This window comes from Oppia nitens, unplaced genomic scaffold (genome assembly GCF_028296485.1).
Source record: "Oppia nitens isolate AA-2021 unplaced genomic scaffold, nextdenovo-longstitch-racon4-pilon3 scaffold5_pilon_pilon_pilon, whole genome shotgun sequence".
NCBI classification, from domain to species: domain Eukaryota; kingdom Metazoa; phylum Arthropoda; class Arachnida; order Sarcoptiformes; family Oppiidae; genus Oppia; species Oppia nitens.
Window position 1 is genome coordinate 1,762,617 of NW_026533243.1, and position 21,318 is coordinate 1,783,934.

A 21,318-nucleotide genomic window follows, 5' to 3' on the forward strand; every position below is an offset into this window, starting at 1 on the left:
AAAGTATGGAAAGAGAGAGAGAGAGAGAGAGAGAGAGAGAGAGAGGAAGGGGTGTCCAAAAACTAGAATCATTGTAATAAAAATTAAACTTTAATAGAAATGGGTAATAAAATTTTAATTTAATTTAGACGACTTTCAGCAATATTTATAATTAGTGTTAGATTGTAATCAACTGTATTGTATAATATAAATGAATTGAAAATTTTTCATATTAATTGTTACTAACCATACGTTTTCAGTGATATATCGTTAAAATTCATACAAAACAATGACTCATTTGAACAATAATAAAAAATATACAATCAATTATTAAAAAATTAATTTTTTCTATTTGTAAGGATATAGACACAGATGTTTGACTAAAATTGATTGAAAGGCGTATAAAATAAGACATTTGTTGTATCATTGCATTCATTTAATGAACACAAATGTAAAGTTACAAACACTGGATAAGCATTTTAACCGTCACTTAACAAATAACATGTGAATTACCGTACGATTGAATGATAAGATGYGAGTGAGTGAGTGAGTGAGTGAGTGAGTGAGTGAGTGAGTGAGTGAGWGAGWGAGWGAGTGAGTGAGTGAGAGAGAGGAAGAAGAAGGGGAAATGCTTTTGGAGCAGATTATGCATCACTTGACTAATTATGATCAACATTAGCAATGGAAAGGCCTGTCATTTGGGAAAAGGGAGATAAAAGTTAAAACACGGTATGAGTTAAGCTTTAAGAGGAAAATATTCAAATAAATTATCATTTATGATGAGACAAATCCTATTATTTATCATATTTTTGCATATAATTGAAAGCTTTTCAAAAACATTGACTCCATATTCCCTCTTATTTTTATTATTATTTTATTATTATATTATAAATATATGCATTTTTCTGCGATATCTAATAATTTAAATCACATTTCATTGATTATTAAATACCCTGTTTTGACAAATTGATTACATCATAAATACAATTTTATAAATATAGACCACAAATGGTTTATTATGTAAAATGTTTATWTAAAATGAGTATTAACTTAGTTAACATATTTTTAATTTAGATAATTTATAATATATTATTTTGTTGTTAATTTATACAGTATTTTGAAATTTGTTTTATATAATAATATTTGTTAATCGTATTGTAATTTATTAAACAATAATATAAAAATTATTACTATTATGTTTTATAAACTATTGATTTGCGTGTAAGGTTTTATATACAGTAGATTATCAATATTTACAGTATATAATGAATTAAATTAATGTTATGCTATATCTTATGGGATGAAATAGAAATCTAAAACAAAAAATAAAAATAAGATAACTTAAAATAAAATCAATAAAACTAGTAATTATTTAATATTAAATTAGATATTATATTGCAGGTAATAATATCATTTAGTATATAATATTAAGTTTAAGAAAATTTATATAATAGAAGCTTATGTTATGAATAAATAGCAAATATTGAATAATTAAACAATTAAATAAAAATAGAAATAATATTTTATTCAAATACTAGTTTAGTTTAATATACAGCTCATATTTTCAAAATATCACTTTTACAAATAAAATAATATGGTAAGTGCTAATAATAAATATGATAACTAATAAAAATTAATTATCATTGTAATACATTTAATTTAATGGTAATCGCATTTATTAAAGTATCATTTAAAGACTAAAATTAGAGAAAAATTTTAATTAATTACAAGTAATGACTCGTAATGATTATTATTATTAATATAATATTTTATTAGTAATACCTACCAATAAATTATTTGAAATATATTATAATAATGATATACAGTATATAAGTTTATAACAAAATGTTTTCATATAGCAAAATAGGGAGTAAAACTTATTAATTTAATATTGATCTAAACAAAAAATATTATAATTTCCATAACAATAGAAATTATACAGTATTTGTAAAAAACGCAGTGATTTTTGCATTGATTATTGATTATCATATAATATACAGTACTATATTAGTGCAGTATAAAAAATCTATAGTCTATTAGATTATCTACCATTGAGTGATGTATGAAATTAAATGTTAATTTTTTTATATACAAGGCTATACAGTAATGTCGTAGAAAAATATATGAATATAAATATTAGATAAGGTTTTGTGTTATAAATTAGATTAAGTATAAGAAAATTGCAAAAATAAGAAAGAAAAATAGTAGATTAAGTTATGAATTGCTATAATTTGTTATTTAAGTGTTATATAAGTAGTAAAGCATACACTGTATTATATAATACAATATAATATAATAGTTTAGACCATATAATACAGTATATAAAGTATTGTACAATATTTATAARTTGTGTATACAATATGAGCCTAAAGTATATCTATATATATATATATATATATATATATAACATAATATAATAATAAGATTGATGTCAACCATCATTTAGGTGCCTCTAGTGGCCAGTTCTCCACTGTTTCCACACCACGAGCGCAGTCATAGCGGCAGTGGTTATGCCAGAGATGAAGCCAAAGAAAGACAAGAGTTTTATGGCATTAACTTAGAGCCAAATTATTGGCCGGCAATAACAAGTGTACTTAAATGGTATCACTGGACTAACTTGATCTACATTTATGACTCGGATTATGGTAAGTATTATAATGGGATCAAATGCGGTGATATTTGATCAAGAATTTTATGAAACGTTAAAAATCTKATATTAAAAAATGATTTGTAAAATTTGTAGGCATTTTCGARCTCCAGGAGCTACTGAAACACTCGCACCGAAGTGAACATAGAATTCAACTGTCAATCGTTAAGCGTGTATCCAATGCTGGTGAGGGATACAGTATGCTTAAGGCTTTGGACAGGGAGACCAAAGACACCATGAAATATGTTATACTTAACTGTAAACTACACATTTCCAAAGCCATGATTGCCTATCATATTCAGGACACGGCTATGGAAAGGCATACATTTCATTACTTATTGACTAATTTGGTAGGTTTTTTCAAGTCACTACTGCTTTTAGGTTCACTTTATTCATTGTCCATTCCATGCCATTTGGCACTCCATGTGCTTAATATGACCGACCAATTAATCTCGTGAGAGAAACTCGTACACAACTAATCGAAATTTATACTTCAAATGATAGATCCATTAAGACACACACACACACACACACACACAAACACACACACACACACACACACACACACACACACACACACACACACACACAAACACACACATTACATACAGTATATACTGTATATACATTATATATACGGTATATACATGCATACACACATAATGATGTTTTATTTAGAAAATTTTATTTTCAAGATTTGCTTATCATTTAGAATTTTATGTTTCATTTATTATTTGTGAGTTTAGAAAAGTTAGTTAACAATTATATTAAGTAAATATTATAACATATTATGTTCATTACTATTACAGTACAGTATTGTACTAAATGTTAATTTGAATTCAGATGCTATCTCTTGTGTTTTAAAAAAAACTTTTGTAACTTATATTGTCTTTCTAGTGAAAATCAATAGACAAATACAATTTAATTAATCTCTCTCTCTCTCTCTCTCTCTCTCTCTCTCTCTCTCTCTCTCTCTCTGTTGTTATGTTTTTTATTGTAACGTTACATAAARAAGAGTTTAAAAAAGAAATGATAGAAAAATAGTAAATAAAATGTTAGTATAAACTGTTTGTCAGTGTTGTTGTGCTGTAATTTAGTGTYAGTGCAGAGCACAGGGATTTTATGTGATTCATTCATTTTCTCCAAGACTTCTAACATTTCAATAGTTAATTATCTGTTTTTTTCAGCGATTGCTATCATTATACTGTATAATGTCTGTCTATTACTGATGGTCTGGTCTACTACTTTATACTATAGGTGCTGAGCGACTGGTGGTCTAAGGAAATTCCGGTCGCTTTCAATGCCGTCAACATAACGAGCTTTGCATTACCAACAAACAAGTTGGAGATCAAGAAGATGACACATATGAAGAGTTTAGGCCATAATAATGGATTAATGGATGAGGAAAGAGCACTATCGGTGAGTTGACAGTCCTCTTAAAGGACTACTCTATATAAAAAAAACTGTATTTCCATTATTCACACTCTACTGTAGTATATTGTAAATCAATGATTTTGCTTCCAGCTATAAATAGTGTTCATAATAATAATAAAAATAATAGATATGTGAATTGTAATAGACTTTTGACATTTGATTATTATAATTGTTATGTAATATACTATATATTTTGTTATATTTTGTTATATACTTTTGATTGAATAGCTGGAGGAAAGTCTGGCATATGATGGCACACGAGTTTTGTTGGAGGCATTCAATCTGATAATACAATCGCAAATAAATTTTAGCAAAGCTCTGGAAAGTGAGGCTCCAGTAGTTGTTTCAACTGTCAATTTGACCAAAAACCATATCGATCCGACCTGTCCTACACTCAAACCGTTCAAATTTGGTGAAGTCATTGCAAACCATCTAAAGATTGTTAGTTATCTGCAATTTTCTCTTGTCTTTTGTTTGTTTGTTTGTCGTCGACTTGTTTTTACTTATACTTCAAATATAATTCTCAATTTCTCTTTCTTTTCTGTCCACTATTGACACTGATTTTCAGCCTTCAATGCACTTATTTTTTCTTTATTTTCTCTCTTTCTCTTCTCGCATGAATTCAATGCATTTATTAAAGAAATGAGACATTAATCTCAGTCATCATCGCTTTCATATTACTTTATATAAAGTATATATATATTTATATATAAATTTATATCTGTTATAGACGTCAACCACTGGCATCACCGGTAATATCGAGTTTCACAGCACTGGTCTCAGAAAGAATTACTCGATCGAAGTCTTCGAGATCACCAATAATGGACTCTTCGAGAAGGTATTCATCTCTCTCTCTCTCTCTCTCTCTCTCTCTCTCTCTTTCATTATATGATTTGATCTCTATTTTTATCTCAACACTCAATTTCTCGGACTTTTTATACATACAATACATTAATACATATTAAGTACTTTGTGARGCATTTGTTCATCACTTTTACCTTTAAGGCAATATATTACAACACACAACACATTACATACACACAAAAAAAGTTATATTTAGTGCACTTCTTGTATGATGTTTGACGTCAATACTTGACTGTTATATAATATTAACAAATAGAAAAAAACAAATATTATATTAAATATAATTTATATAACAAAAAATTAGATTAAAATAAAGTTTTATCCAGGGTTAATACAAGTTTATAGCTAAAATTATGTTTGTTTAATAATTTAAATATTTTAAAATATTTTAATAAACACGCATTATTTGAATATATATATAAATTTAGTTTATTTTTAAAGCTATTTAAGTAATATATTAAATTTAAGTATTTGTTAAACCAATTTATTATTACAAAACTACAGCACATAAAAGATTATTGTTTCCTATATTTTTCAAAATATGAGTGTTTTCTTGAGTATTGCTATTTTATTAATCATATTTCCAAACAACAAAAATTTACTCATTTTTCACAAACATTTTATTATTAATATATTTTAATATTTGATTGATTTTTTTACAGATAGCCTTGTGGTCGGATATTTCGGGTCTCAAAGTATTGCAACCAAACAGGTATCGCATCGGTGGTGAGCCGACACCAACCAACCAGACTCTAACCTATACCATCACATCTATTTTAGTGAGTATTTTATCATATAATCGCATTGTTAACTATCATTATTCAATGAATTGTCATTCAAATTTATATATCATTAATGATTATCAATTTTCTTATCAAACATTTTTGTTTTTGTTGGTTATAATATAACATATATATATATATATCGTATATATTGTATTTTTCTTATTTGTTACAATAAGATCATACAATAATACATAAATTGTATGAAATAAAAATTATTGACTGAGAAAACATTAGGAAAACTATAACTTATATATACTATATATAGTGTATTACTATATATATTTTTGTTGTTGTATTACATGATATACTTTATTTATATCACTTAATTCATCTCTTTTTTTAATAGAAAGACTTCAAATTCATTAATCAAATAAAACTCACTATAATTTGATCCTTAAATTAATGATTACGTCTGTCCTTACAAATGATAGCGAAAATCTCGTTTTTATTGTTAAATAAATGATTATTTTATGCTAAACCTACAGCTTTTATGCAATGACACCAACAATTGATACACAGAAAAAACAATTAATTATCTCTCATATACACGAATATATAGGAGGATCCCTTCCTTATGGCTAAACCGGAAAAGAAAGGAGTTGTCCTCAGAGGAAACGATCGTTTTGAAGGATATGTTAAGGATCTGATCGATTTATTAGCTCATATGGTTGGCTTTGAATACACTATACATTTGGTTAATGATTCCCGATATGGCGGATATTATGGCAGTAATATTACCGATGGTCGTTGGAATGGCATGATTGGTGAACTGATCCGCCATGAAGTTCACATGGTTTGCATTTTGTTATCAAATATGAAATAATCCAATTGAAAGTAATATTTCTCTTCATACAATCAGGCAATCGCACCGTTGACTATCACACACCAGCGTATGTCTGTTGTAGACTTTAGCCATCCGTTTATGACGAGCGGCATATCKATGATGTTTAAGAAGCCTAACATTACACCCCAAGACATGTTCCCATTTGTGCGACCATTGAGTAAGGAGGTCTGGGCGGCCGTTGCGTTGGCCGTCGTTATTGTTTCATTCATCTTCTATATCGTATCGAAGTTGTCCTACGATTATGACATTCATGACAACAGTACMGACAATAACACCACAACCGTATCGTTATGTTCCAGTCTTTCCTATTCAATCGGTGTCCTCGTCTATCAGGTATCCGGTGTTTATCCGCACTCCATATCGAGCCGAATAGTATCAGTCGTTTGGTGGCTCTTTGTATTCACAATTGTTTCAACATATTTGGCTAATTTGACGTCTAATTCAGTGTTAAATAAAATGAAGTTTACGTTATATCATATCTCTGGAAAATATGAGTCAATTAGCGATGGATTTCTTTATTGTAAATAATAATTTTTTTAATCAACTTTTAGACTGAAAATGTTGATAATTGCTGAAAAATTGTCTTTTTAATTGTTTAATTAGATGACCAAATGCCAGTACCAATAGCATCGGTCGATGATTTGGCCGATCAGAATGTCATTGATTTTGGTTTCTTAAGAAACTCGGCTACAGAATCGTATTTTAAAGTTAGATAATTGTTTTTTACATTATTTCTAATGTTTTTGTTTGATATAAAAACATGTTTTTTCTCTAAACATTGAAACATAGAAATCAAAATTATCAATAATTTGGAAAATGTGGAAAAAGGTTGATGAAAAAAGTGATCAACTTTTAGTCAACTCTTATAGAGAAGGCATTCAAAGGGTACGGGACTCGGATGGACAGTATGTCTTCCTATTGGAGTCGCCGGTCAACGATTATATTAACGATCGTCAGCCATGCAATACATACAGAGTGGGCAAAGATATTAATATTGTTGAATATGGAGTAGCACTGCCTAAAGGATCGCCTATTAGGTCTGTATTTTTTTGTAATTATATCTTTTCAAAAACAAATTGAAATTAAGATTAATTTTTGTTTGTTTATTAACACTTTAATTAGAGATAAAATAAATGAAGCAATTATACAATTGAAGGAAAATGGAGATTTGAAAAAATTGCAAAATCACTGGTGGAGGGATAGATCTCAATGCAAATACGTTGACATTAAAGTAATCAAATTATCTATTATTATAATATTGAATTTTGGTCATAATTACTAGTTTTATATAACTATTTTTGTTTATTTGTTTAATTAGGATTTATCCAACTCTAACATAACGTTTGACAATATAATCATTGGTCTCATTGTTTTGAGCGCCGGTCTTGTGTTAGCCTTTTTCGTGTCAATCGTTGAACACTTCTGTAACCGAAAGATCTCATATAAGACAAGACAATCAAATTATACCATTTCTGTGAGTTTTCAGACATTTTTTATTTATAAAAAAAATGTTTATTATTTTTTTGTACGAATTATCTAATGGTCTGTTAGAAACAGGAGGAACGGGAGGAAAATATTGAAGATATTGAAGACAAAAATTCAGCCAAAAGAAGAATTATCAAAAACTAATAATATTTTTTTTCACTAATAATTATCACACGAATTATGTTTGTTTTTCTTTAATAATATTATGCATACAATACTCACTTGTAATTTAGTTTTATATAATATATGAAAAAAATTACTTAAATTTTTTATTAAATTTTTGCATATATTGTATGTAATTAGGTGTAAAAATTTATAATAATTGACAAAATACTGACAAATATAGAGCTATTTAGAGACACATTTCACAAATTGCATAGTTTGCTACACATAATTTGCAACTTTATAATATTTGTATTCAAAAAAATTTTTACTATAATTGTAAAAAACTTTTGTAGGATTTTATATACATTTTTAAAAACAAATATAATTCAAATGCCTTTTGAAATCCTTATTTATATCTATTATACATTACATTACATTGTATAATATAATAATTCCTGTTTTTATACAAGTTTACAGAATAATAAAAAAAACATTTGTATTTCAATACTTAATACAATAGCTAAATAAATAGCAAATTTATAATGAATTTTCTATTAACACTAATGATTATTAATTGTTAAATGATTTGCATTGTTTAATTTAAATACAATTGCAATAAGTATAGACAATTCAATACAATCACAAATGCATTGGTAAGTCAATAGACATGACATTTCTAACAACACTCACTATATTATACGTATTTAAATATAATTTTAAAAATATCTAAAATTAAAAAAACACATAGTTTTAATTATTTTCAATAATAATTAATTTATTACCGATACGTGATTGTACTATATTTAGGTATAATATTTTAAGTATTAAAAATGATTAGTTTTGTTGATATGTCTTAATCCATGTTTTTCCTGAACAATAGTAATGCTATCGACTATCTGTCCACTCTAGTTGTTTATAAATTAATAGATTCAGTAATCATTATTTTTAATAATACGATCAAATAACAGCTCATACCTTATCATCGGACACCTGTTCCAGTGATAGGTGGGTGCCATTCAATATATGAATCCTTGTATAGCCATAATCGGCAATTCTTATAGCACTCCACGGCGGAGGGTTTGCCACAAACGAGTCGTGTCTTTCCTTACATCCCTAATTAATTAAGAGTTAATTTATGTTTTGTTATATATATATATTAATAATTATTTTTATATATTACCGCCGATCCAGTGATAATATGTACGGGTGCGGGTGGATTAGTATAAGGTTCATCAGTGCTACCGTTGTAAACTTGGCGGTCATATAACGGCCACATTCTTTCGTAGACGTGTTCGTGAGCCCAGAGCTCCAGATCGACGCCGTACTCATAGAATAAATCTTCTAAACCTAATGTATGCACAATTGGCATCCCTTTCCTTGTCTTTAAATATTAATCAAACAAAATAGTCCTTATATTTCTTATAATTTGATTCAAAAAAAATCTTGTATACAGTACTGTATATGCCTTACAATGCATTCTTTATGTGTGCAGTCATCTCTATTATATTCAACAAATTATATATTAAATTAGTGATATTAGTAGCTAATATGGATTAACTTTAATAATAATCAACTAACTACCTATCCTCTGTACTACAATACATAGGCCTGTGTCCCATTGTTATAATCCATGGTCTTAATAATCTGTTTTCAGGTTTATTAGCTTCTCGTAAATCTTCTAATAGCCAATAGTATTGATAAACCAATTGTTTCCATCCGTATTCTATGAAGTAATAAAACTCAGTGGACAGTGATATGATATGAGCCGGTCCTATATTAAAGCTATAGTAGTGATTGTTGATTGAACCGGTATTACTGTTGGCCATTGAAAAACGATTGTCATAATTGGAGAAATTGCTAAAAAAACAATTTTACAYATTTTTTAACGTTAGTCATTAATTAAATTATATGATATACAATAATTATTTTAAAATCTCATACTATTTATAYTCATGATTCCCGGGACACACCTGATAGGGCACATAAGCTGCTATCGGCTCTATTTGTCTCATAAACTGATCGCCGACTCTAGCATTGTCCTAAAAATGTTTATAAATACATAATTAAATAAATATATAAAAATATACTATAAATTCTAACCGAATCCATATCATAGGCAAAATCACCTAAAATTGTGAAAATTAGATTTTATTTATTTATTTTTATTTTATTTTTTTTTTAAATATTTTGCAATTGATATTAACCAATATGTAAGACGGCGTCATACATGTCTCTCTGGACCTCCTCCTGTAGTCTGGGTATTGACTGTCCATTTTCATTACCTAAATCACCGAACACTGCTAATCTGGGACTCCAATCACTGCCCTCTTTCATAGTAGTAAACCAAAAGACAGTACTCCAGCCATCAGTACTGCCGCAGTGATACACTATTTATTTATTTAAAAAAAACAATACTGTATCGCATAAACATGTAAATAATTTTTAAGATATCCTACTGTAGGTGGTTCCCGGTATCAGATGTTTGAGCACTACTCGATGAATATAAATAGGTCGACTTTCATTGCCACCATCAATGAACAATTTATGGTGACCTACAAATCGATCAGTCAATGAGGAAATACCGAATTCAACTACCGATCCATTGGTGGCGTCAAATGTTGTCCACGTGACTATCATCTGAGTGGCATTGGCTGCAAATATCATATAAATATATATATTTTACATATCTTAGGACTGTTATGTGAAAGTAATGTCAATATAATTGATACCTCCATATGATAGGTGCACCTGTTCAGGTTGGGTACGCAATACTCCATTAGCCCATACAATATTAATTGTAAAAAATAATATTGTTTTAATCATAATTATTAATTCTATGATTAAATTCTTTATAATACATAAAAACAACTTTTCAGTATTTATTAAAATAAATAAATAAATATAAAAATTTTATAGAAATTTGTTAAGCATTTGTTTATCACAAAGTTTTTGAAAAAATTAAATTTTTATTGACATTTGATTGTCACTTGATTTGATAAACAAACTTATTTATCAAATCAAATTCCCTAATCATCTAATTTATGTTATATTTATATGTTTTTAATTTAATTTACGGACAAAAATTTATTATTTTTACATATAAAATAAAAATATGAYATTTTATACCAATTGAATTATAAGAATWATAAAGCAATTATTTAATTTTTAAAAAATAACAACAGATTAAAATAATATCAAAGATTTATTTGCATATAATAATTTATAGCATTTTTATTGTACAACTGTACTGTATATGTWACAACTGTTTTTATTTTAAACAAAATATAACAATTTAATTAATTACTTTTTATGATAAAATATACAGTACACTGGTTTAATATTGCATATGTATGTTATAGACATTAATTTAATATTAATTGTTTATATCCTGATAGTTATACAACTGTATACATCATATCCCTCTTAATCGTACACATGTTTTGTCAATAATATTGATTATTATTTGTATATACTGTACAATCAATTTAAACATTTGTATATAGATTTTATTATTATAAATATTATTACTGCTATTACTGTATATTATTACAATATAAAAAGTATAGATTATTTAATAAATCTGTCGATAAAATTATTTATTAACTTAAACGGATTTATTAATAAATTACTTAAAATGTGTGGTCTATAATGATGTAATCTAGGTAAATTATTTGCTATAAAAAAATTAATAAATAGAAAAAAATWAATAAAATCAGTTTTAAAATTAAAGCATTTGATTAAATTAAATCATATTACTATGCATTTAGTAGATATACCTATAGTAGGAGCAACAGGTGCAGCAGCAGTAGTGCTGGTTGTGGTGGTGGTAGTGCGGGTGATAGTGTGGGTGGTGGTAGTAGTTATAGTTGGGGTTGTGGTGTTGATGATGGTTATTACGGGCGGTTTATCTGTTATAGTGTTGACCGTATTTGATTCATTATAACCAAACAGATTATAATTAGTTGGTCCGCACGGAGGTTTCAAATCGGTAACAAACTGACAAATATAATACATTTTTATATCGCATGGATAGTCTGCCCATTGACCTAAAAACATATTATCCGAAATTATCATATAAACACAATCCTTATGATTAAACAAATCGCTTGGTTGTCCCTTATGCCAGCGATTATAATATTTAACACCACAACCACTGCGATACTGGAAGTCTCTAATGCCTCCTAACGGTACCCGTTTAGGTCCGATCCATATCTGGGGTTTATTATTGTTGTGTATGTCATCGTTATARTCGGATTGCAGATGAAAAGACACTTTAAATTAAAATAATCATATTTTAATAAGAAAATACTAATTATTTTTTTAAAAAACAATAACCCTTACCCCCTGTTTCATTGAGTGCTTCAATAACTTTAAAATTTTCATCATAAGAGTGTATTTCCATTAAATCAAATCCGGTTCCCATTTGTTGACACCGGCGCTGACCCTCATCTCTGCCGACTAACTCGTAAAACGGTTTAATGCATTTAATTTTGTTGCCGTTATTTAATTTAATTTCTTTCCAATTTCGAGGACACGAAACTAATTAATGTTATCATTTATAAACTAAAATATGATTAAATTGTATACAAAAATTACCGAATATTTACCAATTACATCGGTCGCTTTTAAATAATGTACTGTCAAATTAATAATTAATAAAAATTTTATCATAATTTTTATATATATATCAAAAAATGTTTAGATAATAAAGTTTAAAAGTTTAATAACTTAAACATTTGAAATTAAATAAATGTGATTTTCTTATTATACAGTATTTATGAATATAAAACAATATATATACTATAGTATATATAAAATCTGCAGGATCATAATGTTACTAATTTATTTTAACAATTTGTATTGACTGTCAAAATGATAAATAGTTACATATATGGTAAAAGTTATCAATTATATCMATTACATACTAGTTTTTGTCTTTATGTAGATAATGTTTCAATTAATCGTCAATTATCTACTATAGCTTATGTTATTTAAAATAATTAAACATATTTTTGAATAGTCAAAATGATTAAATATACATAATTCCTCTTTTTATTTTTATTTATATAACATATTTTATTACTATTGATCAAATTAAATCCAGTAATAATAAAAATMTAATGAACAGTAGATCGAGATTAACTTAACTTTTTTATATTAATATTATTTTCTTATTACAAAAACATAAAAATATAAGATAAATAAAAGTTACACAACATAATGAACAAAAAAGTATTAAATTAAAATTTTTTATTAATTTTCGTTAAAATAGAAATAATGTTTTTTTTCTAAACATCTGTAAATTATAATATAAATTATCATTAAATGTCTACTTATATTATATTTGATTATTTATAAAACACTCAAAACTACAATTTAGAAATGGTTAATTGGATAGCAATACTTATATCAAGTATAATATTGTTAACATCATTAATATATTGGTAACTAATCATCACATTAAGTATATCATAGATACATAATTAATATATTTTCTAAACAATAAATAAAGGTATTCTAGCCGTAAATTAAATTATTGGAAAAGTTTAGGTGTGACCGGCCCTAAGCCATGGCCACTATTTGGTAATTTACCGATGACTTTATTTAGGTCATTTCCCGTACTTGAACTAGAGTTAACTAAAAGATATGGCAAACTATATGGGTTTGAATTAATTTCAAGTTTATTAATTACAATACAATTTTTTATAATTATAAACAATTATTAATATCAGACTTTTTAGTGGACATATACCGGTACTGACTATCAATGATCCGAATCTGATTCGTGTCGTACTAATCAAAGACTTTCACTTATTTGCCAATCGCCGCAAATTCAATACYAAACACGAAATACTGGATAACAATGTGTTGTATGCAAGAGATGACAACTGGAAGCGAATGAGATCCATATCGAGTAATATATTTTCAAATGTCAAACTCAAGACAATCTATCCATTGCTGTCGAGTTGTGTCCACGACTTAATTGATATCCTAAAAGTGTTGGCCATTAATGGTCAAGACATCAATCTGAAAGAGTTATGCGGAAACTTGTCGATGGATGTGATAGCCAAGTGTGCTTTTGCCACACAAATCGATGCCTATAAAGATCAAAACAATCCGTTTATCATAAATGCACAGAAAATATTTCATCCGAAACTCTATAAACTGATTGCCGGCTTTGTCTTTCCCAAATGTCTGCTAAGAGTGCTAAATATTACCACTGTTTTTGATGATAATGCCAATCGATTCTTCTTTAGCATTAGTCGTGAATTAATCAAAAAAAGAAGACTAAACTCTGAAATCCATAACGATTTGTTTCAGCTGTTTATTAATCAAGAAAACGAAATCAATGACCAAAATAATGACAATAATTGTAATGAAAAACAAAATAAATGTAAAGAATGTATAAGTTATCTCTTATTTTGTTTCTTAAAATTTAATTAATAGAATAACAATTGTTTTAATTATAGTTTAAAATATATAATAACAGATTTGGATTCCGATTTGGATAAAGTGCTGACCAATAGTGAAAAATCTATTAAAACAAAGACATGTCTAACAGATACAGAGATTATCTCTCAGTCATGGCTTTTCCTGTTAGCCGGTTATGAAACGGTGTCGACTTCACTCACTTTTTGTTTATATGAGTTGGCACTCAATGTTGAAGTCCAGGAAAAACTTTACAGTGAAATTCAATTAGCCATTGATGAAAATGGACACTTCGATTATGAGAACCTCTCGACACTACCCTATTTGGATGCCGTTATTTCCGAATCATTGCGTTTGTATCCGGCGTTTATTAGGGTCGAGCGCGAAGCCAAACAAGATTACCAATTTACCGATAGCGACATTAAGCTTAAAGCCGGTCAATTGATTCATGTATCTATATATGGTGTCCAACATAACGAAGAGTTCTTTCCCGAAGCAGAGAAGTTCATACCGGAGCGCTTTCTTCCCGAAAATAAGCATAAAATAGTTCCCTATTCTTATCTGCCGTTTGGCGTCGGGCCGCGTAATTGTGTGGGACTTCGATTGGCGCTCATGGAGATGAAAGTATGTGTAGCCAATGTGATCAACCAGTTTAGGTTAAATGCCAGTAAACGTACAGACATACCACCCCGGTATATGACTAACACTCACGTTTGTGTAGCTGAGCCCCTATTTATTAGTATTAAGTCAAGATAATTGTGCGGTTATATTATATTTGTAGTCATGTAATTACCGGTACATTGTATACACACATATTTATAGTTAATAATAATAATAAGACAAAATAATATTCAATGGTAATATTATCATTATTATTAAATTGGCAAAATTATATGCTGATTATGCTATTAATTTATCAATATAAATTTATATATATATGGTTTATTTATATCTTTATATATGTATTTCGTTTATTGCACCAAAAAAATACTTTATCGCATTACTTTGAACTGACATTATTTAATTTATCAGTTATTTAAGAGTATCATTGAATTGTATGTATTAATCTTTGTTTCAAAATTTTCAAAACTAAACGAAATAAATATCAATTAAAGTATTTGTGTGTGACTTTCAAATTATACTGAAAACTAATAATTATTTATTTTAAAAAGTATCCCAAATATAAGTCACAAAAACATATTAAACACTTGAATCATGAGATTTTATACACACATACACAGTATATAAGTAAATATAATACCGTATCAAATAATATACACCAAAATAGTATTTAATCGCAATAAAAATTTGTTGCTATGCTTTACAAATAATAATTAATTTATATTAATAATAAAATAAAAATAGGAAACTAAACCACTTTGTTTTGGCATATTATTTATCAGACATTGAATACTCGATTAAATATTATAATAAATTACTATAAAAATTATAACTAATAATAATAATCTTATTATTTATTCAAATTCAATTTATTTAATATATATATATATACGGTTTTTTGCATTGTTTTCCATAAGAGTCATTTTATATATTTATTTATATATATACAGCAATTTTCATTTGATAACATATAGACATAAAATGCTTGTTTTTAGATATATATATATAATAGTCGACTTCAAGCATTGTTTTGCTCAGAGAAATATAATCATTACTTTGGATATTCATTACATAATAAATTAATTATTCATTTATAATATTCAAATAATAGCTAAAATATTAATAATATTGGGAACATTTCAATTACAAATTATCATTAAAAATCAATTTAAATAAATTTTCTAATTGTAATAAGTTTTAGAAAAAAAAACAAAATTCTGCGTAAATTTGCATCCAATAAGTTGGGAAAATAATATACAGAATATTTAAAGTTTTAATATAATAATGTATAGAAAGATTCAAAGTATAACACATTTAAGAAAAAGCACACTTTTTTCAATTGTTTGGCAATTTTGTGTAGAGTTTTATCTAAAAAAATTTTTTAATACTAATTGCATTACACCCTATGATAGATCTGTATGAATGAAATAAAAATTGTAAACAAAAACAAATAAGTGAACAGTTATAATAATAATTTTAATCAAATGACTTAATAATAACTTACAGCTTGGAATTGAATTGGATTCGTATCGCCTCTGGATCTGGTCGTACGTGAACTTAACAAACGTGTCGTATTGCTCTGTAATGTAATGTATAAATCATATAAAAAACAAAAATAAGAGATTCTGATGAATAATATTAAGAAACACATGTTATGGTAAATACCGGCTAATTTGGTGTTGAGAACGTCATCGTATTCTTGTCTAATTTGAGTCTCCCTTTCCTTGAGTACCCGTTCGCAGATAAGACCCACTTGTCTAAAGGTAAAGAGCGGTGTATCACGTCTTGAGGGTGACAAGAGTCCCATTGATGTCGAGCTCAGCGCTTGCATCTCGTGAGGTGGCGAAGAGAAACCACTAAAATCAATCAAACATTTTATTAGTTACTAATAATCATCAGTAATATTAGAAAACTAATTCAATACTAACTCTTGTAAACTACTAGAGGGTGAGGGCGGGTGTCCTGAATGTGAGCTCTCATTGGAAGTGTTGGTCGACGACGACATGTGTGAGACATGTAATTTCTTGCGGTTGTATAAGCGTTGCATTTCTTCGCGAATACTGACCGCTATTTCCTCTGCAAAACAGAAAATACATTAATCAATGTTAAACACTATCAGTTGATTATCAGTAGACATACCTGAAGACAATTTTGGCTGAATTTCACTGAACGGCGAGCTCTTCTCTGGCATTTGTGGACTCATTATAGTTGACAGACATCGTCTTTTGGCAGCTCTCGAGGAGTGGCCGTAACCGTGAGCCGAGTCCTTGTGGCCACTATTGTGTGCTGACGGCGGAGACATCGACGGATCGGTCCATTCAAGCGAACGTTTGAGTGTCGCGCAGGCCATCACTCTATTGACGTTTCGGTCTTTTAAATAGTGATTAGTACTCAAGTGGTGGTCACACTTCGGGCGGTGGACACACGTTTGCCAATTACCAGTTGTGCGGTATTTGTGATCTCCAACCAAACTGTTTGGCCAATCAATTCAACKACTGATTCAATAGATTTCAATAATAATAATAATAAATAAATAAAATGATTGAATGAGTCGTTTGAATGCTAATGAATGCCAACAATGAATACAATGATTATATGTATATAACTATTATATCATATAATAAATTCAATGCTATTATTATTATTGTTATTAATTCATAAATGGATTGAAACTGCAATCAAAAAATGACTAATAAATTCAATATAATATAAATAATAAAAAGTAATTATAACTATAAACTAATGGTTCAATTGATTTACTATAACCAACACAGAGATCACTATTACAGTAGTTTACTGTGTGTTAGAAAAATACAACAATCATTGTATGGTTTTATATTTATTGAGTCAATAACTACAGTATTACTACTATTACTACTGCTGTATATTAATACTGTAGTATTGCTCACAACAACTACTCTAATGCATACACAATGTAAAGCATTCACAGCTCAATACATACATAGAGAGAGAGAGAGAGAGAGAGAGAGAGAGAGAGAGTGTGTGTGTGTGTCGACCAAAATGACCGTTTGTTTACAAAAATTCTATTCAATTATTTGCTTATTATATTAATACACGATATCTGCAGTCAGTATAAAAAGACAACACACTTGAACTCTATGCCACAATTTGGACCCTTTTGTTTACATTAGTGATACGGTATCGGTAAATATGACATTTGTACTGATAAATAGTACCAAAATATCTGACACTTGAATTGGATAATAAACTAAACTATTTATTCAAATATTCAAACAATAATCACAAATAGTCGTCATATTTACTAATAGGTGTCGCACTAATTCATACACATATAACGTTACATACTTTGTAAACGTTGGGATAAAATGATTGAACGCATGACTAACGAACGCTTCACAAGTTTCCTAATGAATAATACATTGAATGGTTATAACAAAAGGGGATTAACTGCTGTTTCATATCATATGATAACACTATCTATGAATTGACTGAACTATTAGTAATGCGATTCCAGTCTAATATAGAGTTCACTGGAAATCGATTGCAGTGTTTGTCAGTCATATTGTCAACCATTTTGTTAAACAATTAATACATTGTTTTGTATTAAACTCTGAAAAAACTTTGTGTCCGATAGTAGTGGACAACTGACCCGAACTAACCTTTTATTTAATTGGAAATAATGGATGAGAGTGTCCGCTGTGTACCGACGTCGACGCCTAATACAGGAGTGGTGACCACTACTGGTGGTACACCAAAGCGAGGCCTCGATGTGTGCGGCGCTTACGATCCACAAGTACTACATAACAATCTGGTCGTGAACTCAATATGTCCTCAAAATAATTATGGAACTGATGGACAAACTATGGATATGACTGCTTATGGCGTACAACCGCATTACGGACCGAAAAATGTGTCCTATAAGGCCATCGATGTACGTCTTCGGTCTTTCAATGCCAACAATTGCTGGGACCCTATGGTACCCGTCTGTCCCGAAGATTTGGCCAGAGCTGGCTTCTACTCAATTGGTATATATTTGTTACGTCTTTTTTCTTGTAGATTACAAAACAGTTTGTCCTATATTTTTGTAATGATTAGACTTTGTTAACGATAATTAAGTCGATTATCTGATGAATTAATTATTAATTAAATTAATTTTGTTATTAAAATGATAGGAATGAGTGATTAYGTGAAATGTTTTTACTGTGACGGAGGTCTATGTAATTGGGAACCGGGAGATGATCCGTGGGTAGAACACGCCAAGTGGTTTCCAAATTGTCAATTCGTCAAACTTAATAAAAGTCAAGTATTTGTCGACGAGTGTCGCCGAATGGCCGAACGGGAACACCAGAGACAGTCTAATGGTAGTACTGGTGGCGATTCAGACTCTGAATATAACTCTAGTGGTGACGATTACGAAGACAATGAAAGACTATTAGCCATTAATGCTGTCAACGAATGGATGCACAGCGATATTGTGCTTCAACTTATCGATTTGGATGCCTTTCCTATGGATGTCATCAAAGGTGTATTAAACAAGAGATGGTATGATGAGAGACAGCCTTTCTCATCGTTTGCCCAGATTTACGATGCAGTCTCCGAGTGGCGCAGACAACCATTGATTCAAACGTATGCTACAAATCGATGGCATATTTTATATCAGTTTTTAATTAATAATTTATTTTTTAGTACACATTTTGTTGAACCCGTAAGCATTGAAAACACTGGTGACGAACCAAACACATCCAGTGATGATGAGTTAAACTACTCATTGCCGAGTTCTCAGTCATCAGTTTCATCGACTACTTCTACGCTATCATCATATTCATCATCACCTGAGGCGTCACAGGAATTGTCGCCAACAACAAGTGCTATTGACGACAATCGTCTGTTATGTAAAATATGTTTAGACCGTGAGATCGGTGTAGTATTTTTGCCGTGTGGTCACCAATTGGCATGTACTCTATGTGCTCCGTGTGTTACCGATTGTCCAATATGTCGGTGTGTTATCAAAGGAAGTGTTAGAACTTTCTTTTCCTAAATGTATTTTCAAAATTGTTTTCAAATATTCAAAATTACTAAATTTTTTAATTGACACATTTGTAAATTAATTAAATATGCAAAATTTGCTACAAATAATAATAATCTTTCATTTAGTTATTACATCTAAAAGTCTACTTTAATATATCTACCGGTAATATTCTCATGTGATATACTGAATGAGAATTATTAAGCTTTTATTAAAAACTTGATTAAATTTATCACTAATTTTCAGGTAAAGCGGTAAATGTTTTTCAATAAAAACTAGGATATAATAGAATAATAAATTGTATTTTTTACTTATTAAAAATATTGTATAATCAGATGATTTTCTTAATTTCAAATATCGTAATAATGTATAATAAATTATAAAATGTATATATTATGAATATATATTGAATTATGTTAATAAAGATATATATATTTATCGATTTTCCGGTTTAAATATTTTTTAGTATAAATGAGTGGGTGTTATGTTTTAGTCGTAAATTTTGATTACTAGTATCGTAAGCAATGAACAAATTCAAGATAAATTGGCATAATTTCAACATGGTTATTTAGTCAAATAATACTTTACATTATTTAAATAACTAATTTGTTTACTATAACTTTAATATTTAATAATATTTGTACCTCATTTTATTTATATATAAATAATATTTTTTGTTATAATTATCATAATTTATATAAATTTTTATTTTTTATTTTWATAATTAACTGATACCATAAAAGGTGTTAACCCGTAATTGAGATACAATTTTAAACTATAACGTGATGTGTGTATTGCACTGTATGTATGACAACAACACATTCAATAGAGTTTGACATTTGTTTTATAGCTGTTTTGCACTGATTTTACATTATATAACTATAACTCAATAGATATTAGTGTACAGTATATTGTCTATGATTTTTCAATACATTTATATGAATAAAAAAATTTATATATATTTTTATTTTGTTTATACTATATATTGATATTATATATATATATATATATATATATATAGTATTTATACTCATATATAGTCTTCTCATATCAGATATCTTTACGATGTGTTCAATCAAATCAACCATTTTTTCGTATTCAATGACTTTTAAATTAT

At 28.2% G+C, this 21,318-nt stretch overlaps 5 protein-coding genes across 5 annotated transcripts; 3 read left to right on the top strand and 2 right to left on the bottom strand.

The window, feature by feature from the left end:
* The first annotated feature begins 3,982 nt into the window (after positions 1–3,982).
* Positions 3,983–8,182, top strand: LOC128961177 (glutamate receptor 1-like). Its single transcript, XM_054307382.1, has 11 exons — positions 3,983–4,045; positions 4,289–4,501; positions 4,791–4,898; positions 5,587–5,703; positions 6,269–6,502; positions 6,569–7,073; positions 7,157–7,260; positions 7,343–7,590; positions 7,676–7,784; positions 7,872–8,027; positions 8,105–8,182. The coding sequence occupies exons 1-11, from the start codon at positions 3,983–3,985 to the stop codon at positions 8,180–8,182; spliced, it is 1,935 nt and encodes a 644-aa protein (XP_054163357.1).
* Positions 8,183–8,967: 785 nt separating this feature from the next.
* LOC128961178 (acid phosphatase type 7-like) lies at positions 8,968–10,937 on the bottom strand. Its single transcript, XM_054307383.1, has 10 exons — positions 10,873–10,937; positions 10,600–10,794; positions 10,348–10,530; positions 10,244–10,269; positions 10,085–10,182; positions 9,725–10,000; positions 9,614–9,641; positions 9,324–9,524; positions 9,119–9,256; positions 8,968–9,048 (listed from the first exon to the last, which is right to left on the bottom strand). Exons 2-10 carry the CDS (start codon positions 10,778–10,780, stop codon positions 8,968–8,970), a joined length of 1,212 nt encoding a protein of 403 aa, XP_054163358.1. The 5' UTR covers positions 10,781–10,794; positions 10,873–10,937.
* Positions 10,938–13,737: 2,800 nt separating this feature from the next.
* Positions 13,738–15,328, top strand: LOC128961179 (cytochrome P450 3A8-like). Its single transcript, XM_054307385.1, has 3 exons — positions 13,738–13,805; positions 13,876–14,546; positions 14,634–15,328. The coding sequence occupies exons 1-3, from the start codon at positions 13,738–13,740 to the stop codon at positions 15,326–15,328; spliced, it is 1,434 nt and encodes a 477-aa protein (XP_054163360.1).
* An 831-nt stretch (positions 15,329–16,159) lies between these two features.
* On the bottom strand, positions 16,160–17,861 carry LOC128961394 (akirin-2-like). Its single transcript, XM_054307629.1, has 5 exons — positions 17,333–17,861; positions 17,122–17,269; positions 16,859–17,049; positions 16,698–16,772; positions 16,160–16,607 (listed from the first exon to the last, which is right to left on the bottom strand). Exons 1-5 carry the CDS (start codon positions 17,541–17,543, stop codon positions 16,597–16,599), a joined length of 636 nt encoding a protein of 211 aa, XP_054163604.1. The 5' UTR covers positions 17,544–17,861; the 3' UTR covers positions 16,160–16,596.
* Positions 17,862–18,568: 707 nt separating this feature from the next.
* On the top strand, positions 18,569–20,535 carry LOC128961964 (putative inhibitor of apoptosis). The gene is made up of 3 exons (XM_054308308.1): positions 18,569–19,200; positions 19,348–19,801; positions 19,862–20,535. The coding sequence occupies exons 1-3, from the start codon at positions 18,855–18,857 to the stop codon at positions 20,211–20,213; spliced, it is 1,152 nt and encodes a 383-aa protein (XP_054164283.1). The 5' UTR covers positions 18,569–18,854; the 3' UTR covers positions 20,214–20,535.
* Positions 20,536–21,318: the final 783 nt, after the last annotated feature.